The sequence below is a fragment of the Gavia stellata genome, chromosome 10, assembly GCF_030936135.1.
Source record: "Gavia stellata isolate bGavSte3 chromosome 10, bGavSte3.hap2, whole genome shotgun sequence".
In the NCBI taxonomy this organism is placed as follows: Eukaryota; Metazoa; Chordata; class Aves; order Gaviiformes; family Gaviidae; genus Gavia; species Gavia stellata.
In genome coordinates, this window is record NC_082603.1 from 5,173,894 (window position 1) to 5,185,654 (window position 11,761).

The window sequence follows — 11,761 nt, forward strand, 5'->3', positions numbered from 1 at the left end:
CACTTGAATTATTTAGGGGAGGGTTTGAAAGGGACAGCCAGGGCCAGAGGAGGATGACACCCGGATACCCTTGGGCTCCTCAATCCTGACTCTTTCCTGGCTGCTCCCCCTCGCCCCTTCCCCTGCTGCAGAGTCCCACTCTGCCACAGCCACCTCCCCACACCTTCCTGCATCTTCATGGGGAAACTGAGGCACGGAGCAACTCGAGGGTGTTGCTCGAGAGCCCACGTGGCAGAGCCAAGCTGACCGACTGCCGCTGCCAGGAGCACCCCTCCAGCACCGCCTGCCCTTCGCAGTGCTCCAAGCCCAAACCCAGGCCCTCCCCAGCCTGGGGGCAGCACCCTGGGGTCCAGTCCAAGCCTCTGCCAGCCAGCGGGGCAGCTCCCCTTCCCTCGGGGACCCCTTCCCTGGACACAGGCCCTGGATCCGAAAACCACCAAGGGGAGAAGGAGCAGTCACCCAGCTCCCTCCCCAGTAGAGATACGCCAAACCAGACCTGGCTCAGGGGCACAGAGGTGGGTGTGGGGATTATCCACTGCTCCGACACATTATTGTCCATTCAAACGCGACAAGGTGGGCACAATTAATGGGTCTGGGGTTTGCCAGGGACGGTGCAATCAGCACTGTGTGAAGCCAGGTTCCTGGAAGGATGCTCAAACACACCCTCCAGCCCGCACACAAGGGCTTGTGGAAACACAAACAGCCGCCGATACCGGTTCCGTGCATCAACCTGATGTGGCCGTGTCCCCACCGAGCGCGCAGCGCCAGCAGGGATGCTCTCGGGTTTCTTGGGCTGGGGGCTCTCCGGCTCCGGAGGATACAGACTCTGAGTTACCAAGTCTGGGTCTTGCAAGACCTCTATGCACTTCAGGGCTTCTGCCATACCAAAGCAGTGCCCAGACTAATAGTAATAGTAAATAATAATACCACCACCCCATACACAAGGCAAAGCAGCACAACAACAACAATAATAATACCCACACGTGGCAAATTGGCCATGCCAGCTTCAAAGCAAGCCCTTCTCTCGCAGGAGGGAGGGAGATGGAACATGGCATTTCCCAGGAGTCACCAAGCCAAAACCCTGGCAAACAGGGGGGCCCACGAGGTGCCCCCTCCTGCCAGCCCAGCCCCAGCACCCCGGGTGGAGAGACTTGTACTGGGACCACCTCTGTGTCTCCACAGCCCAAACCCCTGCATGCCGGGGGCCGGCACAGCCCCGCGCACCCACGGGCTCTCGGGGAACCGATGTCCCAGGTGGCAATGCCCAGGAGAACCTGGCCACCACAGGGACATCAGGGTGTGCTGACACGGGGCCAGCCACCCTCGGGTTTGTCCGGTGGCCATAAGCAGAAGGAGATGAAAGCAAATCCCTGCCCGGCATCTTCACTGCAAGCCCTGGGTACAGTGGGGCTGCTGGGGGGTGTGGGTCCTCTCCTGCACTGCCCAGAGGATGGCACCCCGTGGATTTGAAAAATCCGGGGGGAAATCCCTGCAGTACCAGCCGGACCCCTGCCCAGGGACCCCCACCCCACCAAAGCCCTACATCCCCGCCCGATTGCTCCCCACCGGCGGCATCCCAGAGCCCGGGGCCCATCGGGGTCCGGCTCCCTGGGAGTGGGTCCAAAGCGGGGCAGGGGACAAGCACCCGTGTCGCCTTTGGGGTGTCGAGGCGGTGCGGGGCTGGCAGCCATGCCCGCGCCTCCCCCCGCATCCGCCGCGCTGCCGCCCCGTTGCCACAGCAACGCTCTCCAGCCTCCGCCGCAGCATCCCGCAGCACAGGGCTTGGACCAGGGGACCGGCCCCGCATGGCCCCTGGCCTTGAGCAAATCATCCCCGGGTGTCCCCACACCGTGTGTGTGTCCCCCCCCGTGGCATCCACAGCCCCCCACCCACCTCTGCCTTTCTCACCGGAGAAGGGGGATGCCCACGCAGCGGCGAGCGCTGCGCCGAGCCCACGCAGCACCCAGGACCGGGGGCTTTTGTGCGCACAGAAGGATCTGGGGGTCAAGGAGGTGGTGAAGCGCTGGGGAGAAAACCCAGGTGGGGGTCACCGCTATACCCTGCCCGTACACGAGAGTGGCACGGAGGGGCAATGCCATGCAAAGCGATACGCCGGTGCCTCATTTTTGGGACAACATCCAGACAAGGGTGGCATTTTAAAAACTTCACAGGGCACCCAAGGCGCTGCTGGAGCAGCGACGGATGGACAAGGCTTGCAGGAGGTGTGCACAGCCCCCGCGGGGCTGCTAGGGAAGGGATGGCAGCGTTTGCCCGGGGCGGGGGGGCTACGTGCAGGTGGTGGTGCCCGGGGCGGGGGGGTTACGTGCAGGTGGCGGTAGGAAACCGGTATTCTGCACAAATATCACTAAAAATTAAAAATCTCAGCGACTTGTACCAGGTGGCGCGGAGGGAAGCGGGTCCCTGCGCACAAGTGGCGGAGGCCTTGCTCCGATCCCAGCATAAACAAAGGAGCAAATGGTTGGCCTTTTCGGTGGATGAAAACCGAAGCAGCCCATCAGATTTGGGCAGCTGTGCCTCACACCGCGGGTGAAGCGCAGAGGCCTGGCTAGAGCCGTGTGAGCAGGCCAAAGCCTCAAACCTGGGGGTCCTGGAGGGAGCACAGGCAGGCGGGATGGGAACCGCTGGGCACCGGCGTATTTTTCCACCAGGCTGCAGGAAAAGTGGCTCTGCTCGGGGGTGGACAAGGCAGAAACCCTCACCTCCAGCCAGCCAGGCTGGAAGCAGAGCGCGGGCCTCCGCGGGCACCAGCCGCCGGTGCTGGATGACAACCCGGGGACGCACCGAGCACCCCAGGCCCGCAGCACCCAGCCCGCTGCTGCAGCCGGTGCCGAGCCGCTGCAGCGGGGTGAACCGGCACCGGGGCCGCGAGGCCGCAGGGTACCCGCACGCCGGTGCCGCAGGGAGGAGCCCCGCAGCCGGGGATGCTCGGGGCCCGCTGCCGGGAGGGGAGGGGAGGGGTGGGGACCCGCCGCTGCCCGCGGGAGGCTCACCCAGCACGAAGTAAGGCAGCTCCGTGTTCTCCAGGTCATCCACCACCACCATCTCGCCGGGAAAATCGTTGCGGACGGAGAAGAGCAGCTTGGGCTCGGCGGCCGAGGGGCCGTGCATGATGCTGAGGTCGTTCTCCCGCAGGAAGGGCAGCGCCGACACCGTGATGCTCTTCAGTTTGCACTCCAGCTCCTTGGCCGCCGCCTCCGCCGCCGCCTCGGCGGGGCCGCTGCCCGTCGCCAGGCAGCAGCCGGCGAGGAGGGCGCACAGCCCGGCCAAAGCCATCTTGGAGCCCCGCGCCGCGCTCCCAGCGCCGGCCGGGCGGGCGGGCGGGCGGGCGGCGGCGGCGGCGGCGAGGGGCGGGGACGCGGGGCCCGGCGCCTCCCCGTGCGGCGCGGCTCGGCTCGGCGCAGCCCGGCGCGGTTTCCCCGGCCCCACGTCTGCCCCCTCTTCCGCTTCCCCCGTTTTTTCCCCCAGCCCTGGAAAAGAGGGAGGGCTGCGGAGCGGTGCGGTGGTGAGAGGGGTGCCGGTGCTGCCCGGCCCGGCTGCCTTTGCCTCTTTCTGAACCGGGAATAACTTACAGGTATCCCGCCCCCCCTCTCCCCCGCCAGGAGAAATCACGGGCCTCCAAAGTCCCAGACCTCCAAAATCCCAGGAGAAGTCACAGACCTCCAAAGTCCCAGAAAAAAAGTCACAGACCTCCAAAATCCCAGGAGAAGTCACAGACCTCCAAAGTCCCAGAAAAAAAGTCACAGACCTCCAAAATCCCAGGAGAAGTCACAGACCTCCAAAATCCCAGAAAAAAAGTCACAGACCTCCAAAATCCCAGAAAAAAAGTCACAGACCTCCAAAATCCCAGAAAAAAAGTCACAGACCTCCAAAATCCCAGAAAAAAAGTCACAGACCTCCAAAGTCCCAGAAAAAAAGTCACAGACCTCCAAAGTCCCAGAAAAAAAGTCACAAACCTCCAAAGTCCCAGAAAAAAAGTCACAAACCTCCAAAGTCCCAGAAAAAAAGTCACAAACCTCCAAAGTCCCAGAAAAAAAGTCACAAACCTCCAAAGTCCCAGAAAAAAAGTCACAAACCTCCAAAGTCCCCATCCTCTAAAATCCCAGCAGAAGTCATGGACTTCAAAGTCCCAGGAGAAGTCACAGACCTCCAAAATTCCAGGAGAAGTCACAGACCTCCAAAATCCCCGGCCTCCAAAATCCCAGCAGAAGTCACGGACTTCAAAGTCCCAGGAGAAGTCACAGACCTCCAAAATCCCAGACCTCTAAAATCCCAGGAGAAGTCACAGACCTCCAAAGCCCCCAAGCCTGTGTATTTTGAAAAAGAAAAAAAAAAAAAAACCCAAACCAAAAAAAAAGAAAGTATTGGGAGCGAAAGGGCCAACCCCCAAACCTGCTGGGTTTTTTGCAGCGGATGCTTTTTATTTTCACTCTCTCTAAGTGAGCTCAAAGCAGCACCAGCAGCTTGCCCGACGGCCAAACCTTCCTGCAGACACCTGTGGTTCTGCAGCCAAAATGTTCCGAGGGTAAACACTCTCCTCTGCCAGTGCGGGGTGAAAGGCCCAGGCCCCATCCCAGCTGGAACACACGGCCATGGCCACACCGGTTCGGTTTTCCCCCTTGGAGGCACCTGCCGGCTGATGCCCCCGGAGCAGAGGGGTGCAGAGGCATCGCCGCCCTGGAAGCGGAGCTCCCGCCCCATCAGCTCCGTGCTGGCTCCCTGTGCGGAGCATGGCTGCATCCCGCCTGGCACCTCCGAAGAAAACCACACACAGCGGATACATCTTACTTTAAAAAAAACTTGCTTTTTTTTTTTTTCCCCAGAGATTTCCCCCTCCCCTTGCAGCAGCTGCAGAGATTTCCCCAAATTACTCCTCCCTTGGTGCCAGCTGCAAAGCTTAACGTGTCCCGGCATGGGCATGGCGAGGGGGCAACGCTGCGCCCCAAACACACCACGTGGAAAAGCCACAGTGGGTGCTTTTCCCCAGACCTGTTTCTCATTTAATAATAACCCCCCCAGTTACCCACTACATTTTGGGGAGGAAAAGCCATGCTCACCAGAAATCACCCATTTTCAGCACCGGTCTCGTTAACAATCGGAGCCGAGCGCTAATATAAGGGTGAGGATGTAGAAGTCAGCTAGTTGGGAGGGTGTTTCAGCAGCACCGTCCCCCGCCAGCACCCGTCGGCTGCAGCTGCCGGCAGAAACAGTAAAAACATAAGGAAAAATCAGGAGAAAAGAGCAGCGGTGTTTTTTAAGATGGGGCATGGCCCCCTCTTTGGGGAGCACAGAGAAATCCCTTTGGAGGGCCTCTGCCAGGCCCTTTCGCTGCTCTTCTTTCACAAACTCATTAAAAGGAGGGTTTTTTCCCTAAAAAAAAAAGCTGCAATTGCATTATTCAGATGGTGTCACCGAGAAGGTCCTTCCAGCCCCGGTTTGGAAATGGGGTGCACCCCCGAGAGCGGTTTCCCCGTACTGCCTAAGACCCCATGAAGAGGAGCCGACAAGGGGCTTGGTAGGAGGCGTGAATAACGCGTACGGATAAATAAAACCTTTAAAAAGAAAACTGCAGAGAACGGCAAATCCGGCATCACCGACGGCGTCCTCCTGCCGATCACCCGGAGCGCCCGCGGTGTGACAGGCCACATCCCCAGCCTCCTTAGTCATTTACTGGTATTGATGGTGGAATTCGGCACAACCGCAGTTCCTCCGAAGCCCGGATGAAGCCAGCGCGCCACCGGGGCCTCGAGGGAGCAGCCCCTCCCTGGCACCGTGGGGAGACCCACCTGGCCCTTCTGCGGGGACACGCGGTTTCGGGGGCCGGGAAGGAGGCAGGGGAAAGGCCGGTGGGGCTGGGAAGCCCCCCGCGGCTGTGCGGGCCGGCGACCGGGCTGAGCGCCCACGGGCTGAACGGGCCGCCACCCCCGCGCCGCTCCACGCGTGTCCCCCTCCGCGCCGCGCCGCCCCGCGCCCAACGCGGCGTCACCAATGGGAAGGCGCGGGGAGGCCGGCGGCGCCTTTTATTGGCTGCCGCCCCTGCATATATTATCGGGCGGCGGCGGCGGCGCCCGCGGAGCGCGGCGGGACCCGGTGCGGGGCCGGCAGCGGCACCGGCAGCCCGGGCGCGGGATGCTGGCGGGGCCGCCGGGGGCCGCCTGCCCGCCCGGCGATGGGGCGGCGCGGGGCGGCCGGGAGGCGGCGGCGGGACAGGGCCAGGACCCGGGGCCGCTGAGGCGGGGCGGAGCGGGACGGGACGGAGAGGCGACCGGTGCCCCGCCGGTGCTGAGCGGGAGCCTGGGGTAAGTGTGCGAGGTCGGGGGTGGGAGCGGGCTGAGCCGGCGCAGGGATCCCGCCGGTGGGTGGGATGGCGGGAAGGGGAAGGAGCGGTGCGGGGGGAGCCGCGGCCCCGCGCGGCGGAGCTCCCGGGTACCGCCGTGCGCGCCGGTGGAGACGCGGCTCGGCCGCCGCCGGCTGGCTCGGTGACCTTGGCCGAGTTGCTCCCCCCCTGCTCCGCGCTGGCTTCGGCCAGGACGGGGGTGGAGGAAGGCGACGAGCCCTCCCCGGCCGGCAGCCGCCCCGGTGCCCGGGTGCGGGGCGCAGCAGGTCCGGCGGGCTGCGACCGGCCCGGTGGAGCGGGGTGCCGGCGGGCTGCCGGGGTAAACAGGGTGCCCGGGAGGCAGGAATCCTGCTGCTGCCCTGCTCCGAGCGAGGTGCCGGCGGGAGATGCCCCGGGAGGGCAGGGGCTGGGGGAGCTGCCCCCCGCAATGCTCAAACACGCACTTCACCGCTGAGCACACACGAATCAACGGGAGAGGTCTCCGATCCCCCGGGCTGTAAGGCAGGGCCCCGCTGCCACCGGCGCTCCCGCGGCGAGGAGCGGGTGACCTGTCGGGAGCTGCTCGCTCACCTCGAGCCGCTGCGTGCGGTTACCGGCGCGGTGCCGCTGGCAGCAGCCGCGGGGAGAGGGGGGTCCCCACCTGCGAGGCTCAACTCCCTTCACTAAACACCCATTTATTTATTTTTTTTTTTTCAGTCGGAAACAAAACTCAGCATCTTTAAAGCACCGGGCTTGAGAGCATCAGTCATGTCCACCCTGTCCTGCCCCTTTTTAGGGGGACCCGCATGCCGCCGCCCTCCGAGGCTGCCCCGCAGCAGGGCTGGCGGGGAGCGGGGCTGCCCCCGCGGTGGTCCCGGGGCCGGGCGGGGTGAGCCTGGGTGCGGGGGGCCGGGCGGACCCGCCGGCAGATGTCAGTGTCCCCCCTCTGTCAGCAGCCAGGAGGGTCCGTACCAGCCCCGGAGATGTTGCAAGGAGCCCCCTGCACTTTTTTCCCCCAGCAGAACTGGCTTTGGGGGGGGGGGGGGGGGGGGGGGTTCAGGGACAGTTTGGAGACCTGGGGAGCAAAGGGGTGCTGGGAAGGGGGGGTGACCCCGCTCCAACACCCCAGATCTCCTCCCTCTCTCTGCCCAGCACCAGCCACCCACCGCCTTACTTACCCTGTGCCGCTAATGCTGCGCGACCGCCGTGCATCACTGCCCACCCGTGACACTTGTCACCTGTGGGAAGGGATGGGAGGGAGCGGTCTTCACCTGCGCTGACTCCAGCTCCTGCATGAGGCTGGTACTTGGCTTGCTCTGACAGCGGGGTCTGTCACGGGGGGGGGGGGGGAAAGGAGCCATCCTCTCCGGGGAGGGGGCTGCAGGGATGCTCTTCCCTGGCCCCGGAGAGCCGTCTGCAGGGGATGCTTTGGGCTGAGAGCTCAGCACAAGGTGTGGGAAGCTGGTGCTGCTGCTGCCGCCGCGCTGGGGGGAGTTGTATTTTTGCACATTGCTCTTTTAAGAGGCTTTCCGCCTGTGGGTGTGAAAGTCTCGGGTGAGCGAAGCCAGAGGGCAGAACACATGGCACTGGTGCGACACAGTGCACGCAGCTGCTGTCTCCCCTGATGGCGGCCCAGCCTTCATCTCATTTGATGTCTTATGCAAATCCTTAGCTCCCTGAGTCCTGGGATTTTCTGCCATTTTCCTTTACTCTCATCTTCAAGTGTCTTGCTTTTAAGGATGTGAAGAAAAGCTAATAAAAGGAACTCAAGTCTTGCAATCTCATGAGCTGGTGGGGGGGAAGGCAGTGACTTAAAAGTCATTTAGCAATAGCGACTGAATGAGCTACGGAGGGTGGTTTGCAGGAGCTTAGCGAGAACCAGTTCACAGCCGCCATCGTGATCTTTAACGCTGCTGCTCGGGCAGGGATGGCAGGCTCCGAGGTGGCTGTCCCCATGCTTGCGGGCCGGCTGCCAGGCGGCTGACAGCACCCTGCCGTGCCCACTTTGCCAGCCATTACCGTGCTGCTGTCGCTCCGGCGGTGCCTGGCTTGCTCTTCTAATTACCCCCGGCAGATCAATAAGGCCCCGGCGCTACCTTGGGAGCGTGCGGATGCGAGCCCGGCAGCGCAATGCACCGTGCCAAGAGCCGCTCGCTGCAAACCACGATGGGGCAGGGAGAGGCAGGGCTGGGTGCAAGGGAGCTGGGTCCCACGAAGCCCCAAGGGAGGTTGGTGCCTCTGGAGCAAGGGGCTGAGCATCCAGCAGGATTGAGCCCTTTGGGATCGTCTGTCCTGGGGGGGTTGCAAGCGGCAGAGCAAGAGCTGCCTGCATGAATTGACATCGGCACAGCTCAGCTGAGTCAATCCACTTCAGAAACTAAACCACACTTCATCTCTGCCCAGACTCCTTTAAGTGGCCTTAATTTGATAAAGCTTTCCCGTGTTTAACAAGAAGGTGACTCAGTCACTAAGTTTGACATTCTTTCCTACTAAAAGGCATCCTCAGGGAGCTCAAGACCCAGCCCCATCGCTCCCTGCTCCCACACGGATGCGCCTTTGCTCCCACCATGCCCCAGGGACCAACCACCAGTGCCTGGGCATGTCCCGCAGCTCTGCCACCAACAGGTATGGCTCTGCCTGGTGTAGGTGCCGGGTGCTGCTTTTGCTCTGGGCTTCGGCTCAGCTTTTACAGTGGGTAGTGCCAGAGTCCATCCGGAGTACTGTGCTTCCCCACGGCACCCAGCAAATACCACCGCAGCCTCTCCCCAGCGCACCGTTCAGTGTATGTATCTCTAGATCCGCTCCTGCAGCATGAAAGGGCAGAAATCAATGTTAATGTCCCTGACAATTAGCTAACGTCTTAATTATCGAACTTGGCCTGATTAGTGGTGGAGCGCATGGCTCTGGAGGTGGCTTCGGCATGGAAGCAAGCAGCACCTCAGCATAACTGCAGGATGTTGCCGTTGTCACCATCCGTTGTCACCATCCGCTTCGGCATGGAAGCAAGCAGCACCTCAGCATAACTGCAGGATGTTGCCGTTGTCACCATCCGCTCCAAGGGCAGTAGAGAAAAGCTTTTGCAGCTCACCCGAGCTGCTCGCTGGGCACTCGAGCATCCCCGTTCACACCTCACACCATCCTGCCTCAGCCTCTCGAGCCATTTTGGATGAAGCCACCCACGGCGGAAGCAATCCCGTTGCCTTCGCAGGCTTAAGGGTGGGAGGGTGCCTCTAGAAATGGCAACAAGCTATTTTTAAGATGCAGCTTGTGACAGTCTGGGCTGTGCGTCGGCCATCACCGGAGGGACGCTGGGGTGTTCTGCTGCAGGCAACGGGGGCACTGAGGGCTGCAACAAGATCAGGAGGACTTGGCCAGGAAGAAGGTTGTGGTCCTGGGAAAATTTGCCAAGAATATTTGCATTGGCACTCTTCTTCCTTCGCTTTAAGGTTTTTATAGAAGGGGGAAGGAAAAAAAATTAACAAGCTGGAAGTTTTCCAACTTTTGTGATGCAAAACCCTAAATCAAAAAAAAAAAAAGTCAGATGCTTCTCATCAAATCGTCATTCTTTTGGATCAAGGAAAAATGATTAGAAAGTTATTTCCAGCTCTAGTAGTTAAGGTCAAGAGGGTTACTTGTTTCCAAAGAGCTTTGCTCTCCCCAGCATCCCAGGAAGATGCTGGTGTGAGCGGGTGGAGGTGCACCCCGATAAGCATTGACCCCAACCCTGCAGAGCAGCAGCAGCAGCCCCCCCAGCAAACCCAGAGACCCCCCCCCCCCCCCCATGCAGCTGTGTGGACTAAAGACTATATGGAGCTAGAGTAATTTCTGCATGTATAATTTTATATAACATCTGATTGATACGAGCAAATAAGTTAGCCCAGCTAACAATGGTGCAGGAGAGCTGCTCCCCAGGGATAAGCTTGCGGCGTAACTCAGCGCAGCCCCCGTGCAGTGCCTTGCCCGTTCCTGCCTGACTCGATGCTCCGAGTTTCTGTTGGCAAGGATGCTCACGTGCGTCAGCGCCTGTCCCCAAGCAAGGGCCCGGCTCAGAGGTGCCAGCACTCACGGTGTAAATAAGAGGCAGGTGTAAATAAGAGCTCATTTAGCAAGGTTGGAAACTTTGCTGCTTTAAGGGGCTCTGCACACCAGGAGAGGACCCGCACTGGATTTGCGCCAGCCAAGTGCTGGAAACACCCAATTCTGACTATTTTTTGCTGCTCTGCAGTAAAACATGAGATGGCCACATCCCATGCTCAGCCCTGAATCTCAGAACAAGCTCCCCAGGGAAGGCATCAGAGCAGGCTGAAATGGTTTCTAGCTGGTCTGGGTGCCACAGCCTAAGGGAAGAGGTGGCCCAAGGTGGCTCCATCCCCAATATCTGTCCCCACGATAGTCACCCAGAAGAGGTTTGCTGCCTGGAGCTGCGGTGCTGGGAGGGGAGGTGGGAGAGAGGGTTTGGAGGGGAAGGACAGCACAGGGGGAGCTCCTTTTGGGGAAGGCACATGGGGGTGTCCCCCATGGTGGTGGCGGCAAGGGGCTGGTCAATGCTGCTGGGAAACTGTTAGCACCCAGGATGGTTTGCTGGAGGAGACAGTGCTCTGCCCAGTCCCCAAAAAAGAAAAATCCACTCTGTGCTTTGAATCAAAGGAAGGATGCTCCCACATCCTCCTGATTTACACCAGGAAAGCCCTGGGGAAGGCAGCGGGGTGACCCGTGTAGGGCTGTCCTGTGGTGGTGTGAAGTGGCGATGGATGACGCCTGTCTCCCACGGTGCTCATGGAAAAACAGCCCCTTGGTTATACAGATGCAGGCAGAGGGAGAGGGGGCCAGCCAGGGAGCAGCCCCTGCCCTCCCTGGCCCAGCCCCACCTCGGCTGGGGTGTCAGGAACCACCTAAAAGCCACAGACAATGACAGGGGACAAGCAGATCAGCCGTGCCAAGCCTGTTTGTGGTGCAACAGGCAGGCTACCTAGCACGCCGGCTATTTGAGCAAGCTGTGTTGCTGGCACAGCCGTGTTTAATGCTACAAGCAGAGTGTTTCCATCAGCAGGGTTTAGAAGGATGCTGTTGAAGGAGTGCTTTCGCCTCAGTTTCTCGGCTGAGAGCCGGAGTGCTGCTTTCCTCCCTGCTGTATGGGAGAGGGACCAAGTGATGGAGGGCATAGCCGGTGGTTAGCATCTAAACCATCCGTAGGGTTTGCTGCCCAGCCCTGGCTCCCACCATGCCCTCCCAAGCGTGGCAGCTTCAGGCCGTTCGTTCAGGCCAGGATTTGGCCACGTCGTGGTCATGGGGGGGACTCCATGTGCCGGGAGTGCTGCTGCCTGCAAGGCTGGGAGAAACCAGGGTGACACGTGGAAAGATAGTGGGGGGGACAGAAAAATCCCTGCCTGCTGCTCCTGCCTGCCCCTGCCCACCCTACCAGCCCAG

At 61.1% G+C, this 11,761-nt stretch overlaps 1 protein-coding gene across 1 annotated transcript in view; it reads right to left on the reverse strand.

Moving 5' to 3' along the window:
* The window catches only part of ASTN1 (astrotactin 1), a 48,063-nt gene extending 44,769 nt beyond the window's left edge, over positions 1-3,294 (reverse strand). The window contains exon 1 of the mRNA XM_059821594.1: positions 3,012-3,294. Coding sequence (XP_059677577.1) covers positions 3,012-3,294 — 283 coding nt within the window. The remainder of the gene's footprint in view (positions 1-3,011) is intronic.
* Between the last annotated feature and the right edge of the window lie 8,467 nt (positions 3,295-11,761).